Source organism: Vombatus ursinus, unplaced genomic scaffold (assembly GCF_900497805.2).
Source record: "Vombatus ursinus unplaced genomic scaffold, bare-nosed wombat genome assembly UNPS02015398.1, whole genome shotgun sequence".
NCBI classification, from domain to species: Eukaryota; Metazoa; Chordata; class Mammalia; order Diprotodontia; family Vombatidae; genus Vombatus; species Vombatus ursinus.
In genome coordinates, this window is record NW_020955176.1 from 3,084,749 (window position 1) to 3,092,098 (window position 7,350).

At 47.3% G+C, this 7,350-nt stretch overlaps 2 protein-coding genes across 2 annotated transcripts; one reads left to right on the forward strand and one right to left on the reverse strand.

Moving 5' to 3' along the window:
• Positions 1 to 1,040: 1,040 nt before the first annotated feature.
• On the reverse strand, positions 1,041 to 2,565 carry HSPB2 (heat shock protein family B (small) member 2). The gene is made up of 2 exons (XM_027847345.1): positions 2,404 to 2,565; positions 1,041 to 1,617 (listed from the first exon to the last, which is right to left on the reverse strand). The coding sequence occupies exons 1-2, from the start codon at positions 2,495 to 2,497 to the stop codon at positions 1,163 to 1,165; spliced, it is 549 nt and encodes a 182-aa protein (XP_027703146.1). The 5' UTR covers positions 2,498 to 2,565; the 3' UTR covers positions 1,041 to 1,162.
• A 1,035-nt stretch (positions 2,566 to 3,600) lies between these two features.
• On the forward strand, positions 3,601 to 7,128 carry CRYAB (crystallin alpha B). The gene is made up of 3 exons (XM_027847293.1): positions 3,601 to 4,015; positions 5,340 to 5,462; positions 6,775 to 7,128. The coding sequence occupies exons 1-3, from the start codon at positions 3,818 to 3,820 to the stop codon at positions 6,976 to 6,978; spliced, it is 525 nt and encodes a 174-aa protein (XP_027703094.1). The 5' UTR covers positions 3,601 to 3,817; the 3' UTR covers positions 6,979 to 7,128.
• Positions 7,129 to 7,350: the final 222 nt, after the last annotated feature.

The window sequence follows — 7,350 nt, forward strand, 5'->3', positions numbered from 1 at the left end:
AAAAAAACCTCAGATTTTAGTCTCAGCTCTCTACCTACTTGCATGACCTGGAGCAAGTCACTTTCCCTTTAAAGGCCTCAGTTTCCTCATGTGTAAAATGAAGGTGTTGGTCTACATGACCTTTAAGGTCTTGTCCATCTCCAAATTTAGGATTTTAAGTCTCTGGGTCTCAGTTTCCTCATATACAAAATGAAGGATTGAGTCAGATGATCTCTAAAAACCCTTCTAGCATCACGACATATGATTGCTATGGACACTTTGGGGCTCGAGGGTGATTGTGGAGGATGATTCCTTGCTTAATGCTTTTTCATTCATTCATTTGTTCATTCATTTGTTCATTCATTCATTCATTCATTCATTCACTCATCCCAGTATTCGTGCTCCCTGGGTGTATTCAGTCCCTTGAATGTGAAAACTCTGTCTAGTTGATAGAAGCAGGTGCCCAGGTACTGAAGGACATTGCTCTAGACAACACTGCCTAGACAAAAACACGTTCCTTTCTTTTCCCCAGACTCGTCCCAAGTTCTACTGTGAAAAAGTCCAGACTGTCTGGAGACCCTTGTTTTTGTATCTCTAATCACCAGCCCAGACAATGCCCTCTGGCTTGTTTGGATGGCATAGTCCTCATCCCCTACCAGGATCACTCTGGCTTTTGTTGTATTGTGAGAAGATCAGAGCTAGGAATCTGATTAGGAGTCAGTGCCAATGCCCGGCTGTAATCACAGCATCCAGCTGTGAGCTTAGTCTGGCGTCGAGCTCAGCATATCCAAATTATGAGCACTCTGTGCAGCCAGGAGTTCTGCAGCCCTTGTCTAGGACTTCTTTCCTCACTCTTTGTCTTTTTGTCCAGGCTATAGAACAGGGAGAAACACAAACAGGGCCCTGGGATTTGGATTTATTCATCTCTACCCACAGCTGAATGACAAGGCTTATCACATGTTCCAAAGGACCAAACTAGATAAACATTCCATTCTGGATCATTATTATCCCCCCCACCCCCGCCATGCCCCCGTCCCATCCCCTCTGCCCTTCCCCTTTTCATTCCTTTCCCTCATGAGATATAACTGTCTCTAAGCTGGTGGGCAGCTGCTCTCCTAACCATATAGCAATAGCCCTTCCTGTAGGATGGAAAGGGACTTGCTTGGTGCCAGGTTTAAGATAATCAGAGGCCCATCATGTCTCCCTCCCCTTCTTCCTCCTGGTCAGGAGGCCTAGGTAACAGAGAAATGTGGACCTCATTGACCTCTGTGTCCAATCGTCTTCCTCCCCGTGGAGCCTCCAGATGAAGAATACCGTCATGGGAGAGTGCAGCCCTAATTCGCCAGGGATCGACATCAGCAGGCAGGACATAGGTACGGCAGAACTCACGAGAAACAAAACCGTGTCGATCCAGGCGCTGAGGATGCCGGGCAGACACCTCCAGCAGGTTGTCCACGGTCCTCACTGTCACCTCATCTGGGGTAAAATGACTCACATCCAGGAAGGCCTGGAACTTGCCTTCACTAAGACGGAGCTCAGAGGCCCCTGCTCCACTGCTTTCCCCAGCTGGAGCTGCACGTGGTCGGACATAGTAGCCATGGTACAGGGTGGGAGTCAGGATCTCCTCTGGGAGCAGGCCTAAGGGGTAGATAAACAGAAAGGAAAGATGAGGTAGGCAATGGGGATGTGATGAAGGAAAGAAGTGTAAAAGGAGAATGGAAAGCAAGAAAAGAAAAGGTACAGGGTAGGACAGGAGGGGAAGAGCAAAAGGAAAGTGATGTGCCAAAGAGAGGGAAATGCATACAGGGAGAAGAGTGGAAATAAAGAGAAGGGACCACATATTTAGAGCCCGAAAGGGATCATAGAGGCCATGGAGTCCAATCCCCCTAGTTTTTCAGATAGGAAATTGAGGCCCAGAGAGTGGTCTAAAGTTACACTGGCAACTACTTCTTCATTTTTGCAGACAAGGAAACTGAGGCACAGAACAGATGACTGGACACATAGGTAGCAAGGGACAGGGTCAGATTTGCCTCTGACTCCAGATTTGCCCCTTCACCCCAGTGAAATGGAGAGAGGGAGAGGGAAGATACAAAAATTATAATACATAGGATGGGGGATTGGAGACAAAGGAAAGAAGAAAAGTTGAAGCCAAGATGTTGAAAGAGAGAGGGTACCAGTTAAGGACTGTGATGGCTATCTGTCCAGTAGGATTCCCCTGAGTCAGATGACTGTAGTGGGGGGTCAGTAAGGGAATGAGGCAATAACCCAGATAGGAAAAGTCAGTCTTGGATGAGAGATGCTCAGTCTCAGGAGGTCAATTTAGTTCAAGTTTGGGGGGGGGGGGGGGGGAGGGTTTGTGAGGGCTGGGAGATCAGCCCCCCAAATCAATGGAGATGGGAGGAGGGGGCGGCGTCAATCCTGTACCTTCCCCAAATCGTTGTTCACCTAAGCGGCTCGGATTAGCGAACTCGTACTCGGTGGTGGCCGGGTGGGCGTGTGGCACTGAGCGACCCGACATGGCCTCAGATGGACCTTCAGCCACGGATCAACCCTGCGGACACAGCGGGCCCCTCCTGCCAGGATGAATAGCCAGTACTCTGGAAAGGACCCCGGGCAGGCTGGGGCTGGGGCTGGGGCGGGGTCGACACTGCCCAAAAATAGTGCAGAGCCTTGGGGGGAGTGGGGGAAGGGAAGCTTTGTGGATTGTGCCTTCCCTCCCCCTCCAGTTCCCTCTGGGATCCGGTTGCTCAGCTGTTCAGCTGCTCAGCTGGGTTGAGTGAACTGGATTCGGGTCCAAGGAGGGCAGGAGACTCATCATTACCGGAGTCTTCCCCAACTCTTGTCTGCTTCCCAGATGACAGCACCCTAAATCCCTTTGCATCTTCCTAAACCCAATCTGCTAGTCATCTGAGAGCTAAATATCAAGTATCATCGGTTCAAACTAGATGGAATCTTAGAGGACATCCTGTCCAACCTCATTTTACAGATGAGGAAACTGAGGCCCAAAGAAGTGAAGAGATTTTTTTGCCCAAGGTCACAGGGATAGTGAGTGTATGAGGCAGGATTCAGACTCAGGTTTTTCTCACTACAAAACCAAGGTACCACCTGCTATACCAGACTGCCTCTCAAGGAGACAAGACTGAGGTCTTATGGCAGTCTCATTTCTTTTCAAAACCTGGATTCTAATCTCTGCTCTGCCATCCTTTTTATCTAAAATTCTGTAATTTTATAAGCATGTTTTCCCCCACCAACACCTCCTGCCCTATTTCCTTTCCCCTTCTACCTAGGGCAACACACAAATGTGTAGACAATGACATAGCTGTGACCACTGGTCTTCTTTCTCCGAGGAGTCACAAAGAGTTAATGTCCTTGGGACCCAGCCCAGGCAGATTCCTTCCCTGCCAGTCTCTGCCTGGGCCCAAGATAGTTGCTGGCCTGATCCCCCTGGCATGTGAGACTATAGTGGTAGGGGGAAGGGCAAGCTGCTTGGGATTCCTGACTCTGCCTTAGCAAAAGGGGAGGGAGAACCAGTGTTGAGAGATAGCGGGTTGGGGTGGGGGGTGGAACAAGGGGCGGAGAAAGCACCCATATTTGGAGTCCAGGACTAGTCACTTGCCAGCTCAGACATGTTTGTGTTTCTCTTTTCTTAGCTTGGTGAGTACTGGGTGTGTGTCACAGCCAAATCCCTGATCACCAGTCCTCCATGAACTGGGATAATAAAACTCCTGACATCACCATTCCAGAAACTTCACGGGTGCTGGGTATATAAGAGCCTAGCTGGAGCCTGGGCTGAAGGAGCTGCCCAGCCAGCCGTACCCCACAAACTTTTCTAGCAACCATGGACATCGCCATCCACCATCCTTGGATCCGACGCCCCTTCTTTCCTTTCCTCTCACCCAGCCGAATCTTTGACCAGTTCTTTGGCGAGCATCTGCTGGAGTCCGACCTCTTCCCTACCTCCACCGCCCTGAGTCCTTTCTACTTTCGACCTTCTTTCTTCCGAACACCTAGCTGGCTTGAAACTGGGCTCTCTGAGGTAAGTTTTCCCTCTGTCAAGCAATGGGCAGGTTCTTTGGGCATCATTCTTGGTGCAATCCACCTCTTTGAGCTAGTAGCTTCAGCTTTCCCAACAGAATATCTCATACCCATTTATAGAACAGATGTGTAAAGCATCTGTGCCTGGTAGTGTAGAAAGATGAGGTCACCACCAGTTTCTCAGCAAGTCTGGTTCAGTTTATTTTAGACTCTCTGTGAAGGACAAGGTCAAAATATCCTATTAATAAAATCCCTTAGGTCCCACTGAGGTCATCTCATTTGCCCCCTGGGTTCTGAGCAGTCCCTAATCTGGCTTTAAGAGATAGGGGTTACTTTTTTGCTTTAAAGTATCTAGAAAGAAGTAGCCCTAGCATTCCTTGATCACCTGTTCTGGTTCCTTACAGCCCTTTTCTGACAATTTATTTGTTGGTTTTATTTTAGTTGTGTATGCTTTCTTCCAGGATTCAGGGGCCCCTGACCTTACTCTTAGCTTCCCCGTGTAAGACCATAAAAAGTAATTGTTTCCCTCCTGCCTGTCAACTTCTTAGCAGTGATTGTTGGGTTTCTTTGAGTTAGGAGGGAGTATTAGTCTGGGCTTAAATATAAGGAAGGGGTACGGCCATCTTTTCAGTTCTTAGCTCAAATTCTGGACCTCTGTCTAAAACTCAGGCTCTCTGCTCTGCTTTGGAAGAGGAAAGAAGAGAGAAGGTGAATAGACTAGGTTGTCAGATAAGAGCTGGGTCACAAACAACACCCTCATTTAAAAATACTGAAGTATGAGTAAACAGGAGCCCATGAGGGAGTGGGCAAGGGCATTGAAAGGGCAAGCTGGGTGGTTTCTAGATTAAGTGGGTGGGAAATTTGGCAGTCCTGAGGAGCAGGCAGAAGAAGCCTTTGTTTTTACAGATAAATATCCTGGGGCTTGGAGGTTTGCATCTGGCAAACTGAGAGGGGTGGGGTAGGTTGTGAATGTGAGAATTATAACCCGGCCCATCTTTTGTTTAGTGTAGACATACTGTGGGCATCCTGACTCACACTTTGGGCATCTTTAAGGACATCCTGGCTTTTCCCCAGGCCTATATGATCAGTTAAGGGTTGGGGGCCAAGGCTCCCATGAGCCAGAGAGCTATGATTTTGTTTTTTTAAGGAAAGGTATTTTCCCAGGGGGTGGGGCAGAAGGTGGGAGAGGGAAGGGAAGGAGAAAGAAGGATATAGGTTTGCACATGTGTTTTATCTTGGCTAGAGAGAGAGAGAGAGAGAGAGAGAGAGAGAATATTTTAACTTCCTTGTCCTCCCCTCCCCTGAACTTTCTCTGATATCTCTAGATGCGACTGGAGAAGGATAAGTTCTCAGTAAACCTGGATGTGAAGCATTTCTCTCCAGAAGAGCTCAAGGTCAAAGTGCTCGGCGATGTGGTCGAAGTTCATGGAAAGCATGAAGAGCGTCAGGTATCTGGCATGTCCCTTATTGGCAGCCTTACCCTACCCCCTTGCTTTGAATAGTCACTCTTCTGCTGTGTCTAGGGGGAAGGAGGAACTGCTATTGGGGGTGGGGGGTGGGGGAGAGACAGGGGAGAGAGAAGAGAAGGATTCCTGAAATTCTTAGAGCTGGGGGAGTGAGTATATCCCAGGTAGAAACCATGAGGTTGTCAGGGTATTCAAGGAACCCATCATTCATTCCTTCTCTGAACTTCTGGTTCTAAGTTTTAGAGCTATGTTTAACTCCCTGAACACTAAGACCATGTGAAAATCACCAGAGAGGCCACTTCTTAATGAAGTTTTGAAGGGTCAGAGAATATGAGGGGCTAGCCCAAGGCCTTGTCCTTTGGATCTTAAACTCTGGTGCAGTCTTTCCTTATTAAGAAATAAATATCAGTTCCTGGAGGTTTTTGATGCACCTTCTCTTCTATTACCTGGTAACTAATCCCAAACTCTAGGCATTGTGGCAAACTGCATTCAACACACCCCAGTGTAGTCCATTTCTGCCCAAATGTTTTGGGTTGGAATCAAGGGCGTGCTGGTAACAACCAGCTCTCCAGAAAAAAAAATGTATGCAGGGTACATTTTGAAATTTAATCTGCATTACTAACATTTTTTCCCTATCACTTTCTTAAGTCCAGTCAAGCAAAAAAAAGAAATCAAGCCCTTATTTGTAGATATAAAGACTCACACTATAAATTTTACAATCAGCTCTTAGGAGCTGGTTCAAGTTGGCTCCAGCATACCCCTGGGTTGGAATGATATAAGATCAAATTGAAGATATACAATTGGAACCTGTTGGTTCTACTTGCTCTCTGTCATTCCCAGTGCCAAGCAGACCAGATGAGTTGTAGCTTTTGTCTGTGGTTCAATACACCAAGGTTAGCCCTGGGAATCCTAAATTCAACTAGGCTTTTGGGTGTGGTGATCTAAACCCCTAAGGAGATCTCAGAAACATTCCAATCCACCATGGATTTGGGGATTGGGGCATATTTGGGTTGGTCCAAACCTCTCAGTGCTTCTGCTGAAGGAGTAACATACCCAGGGAAATCTTGCTTGGCTCCAATCTGAATCCAAAAACCAAACTAACTTCCCAGAAGTGCTTGACATACCTACCCAGTACTCAGGGGCAGTGAGGAACGGGGGTGGGGGGGGGTGTGAAAATGTGACTAGATTATGAGCAAGTGGTGATGCTGCTCTAATGGTTTTTCTTCTTGTCCCTCCCTCTCTTTCCCTCTTTTCCTTTCTCTTTCTACCTTTGTCTCTCCTTACCTTGGACCAGGATGAGCATGGCTTCATCTCCCGGGAATTCCATAGGAAGTACCGAATCCCAGCTGATGTGGACCCACTCTCCATCACCTCATCTCTGTCATCTGATGGGGTCCTTACTGTGCATGGACCAAGGAAACAGGCCACTGGCCCTGAGCGCACCATTCCTATCACTCGTGAGGAGAAGCCTGCTGTTGCTGCAGCCCCGAGAAAGTAGAGGCCCCTATCCCCTAAATTGTGTTTTCTATGGCAGGAAAGCTTTTTCACCAGTAGGGGTACAATCCCTTATGACTGGTGCCAATGCTAATTTATTTATGCTGAGGGCAGAGCCCAAATTACTAGGCCAATAAAATGATTCAGCAACAAGCAATTGTCTAATCTTTGAATGTCCATGGTATCTCAGGATCTTTAGTAAAGGTTCATCTAGTTACCTGCAAAGAATGGGTATAATTATTACCCTGAGTTTCAGGGATTTGCATTTTAATTTGTAACTAAGATTTTCTAGTAGATCCAACAAATCTACATCCACTTATCATTCACTAAATTCAATAAGCACCTTATTAAGCTCGAATTTAATGAGCAGAGCACT

Excerpts from the sequence above, each read along its gene's own strand:
- HSPB2 (XM_027847345.1), bottom strand. The coding sequence starts at position 2,497 with ATGTCGGGTCGCTCAGTGCCACACGCCCACCCGGCCACCACCGAGTAC. Across the intron at positions 1,618-2,403 it reads TGAACAACGATTTGGGGAAG|GCCTGCTCCCAGAGGAGATC; the intron begins GTACAGGATTGA and ends TCTACCCCTTAG.
- CRYAB (XM_027847293.1), top strand. The coding sequence starts at position 3,818 with ATGGACATCGCCATCCACCATCCTTGGATCCGACGCCCCTTCTTTCCT. Across the intron at positions 4,016-5,339 it reads TTGAAACTGGGCTCTCTGAG|ATGCGACTGGAGAAGGATAA; the intron begins GTAAGTTTTCCC and ends TGATATCTCTAG. Across the intron at positions 5,463-6,774 it reads GAAAGCATGAAGAGCGTCAG|GATGAGCATGGCTTCATCTC; the intron begins GTATCTGGCATG and ends ACCTTGGACCAG.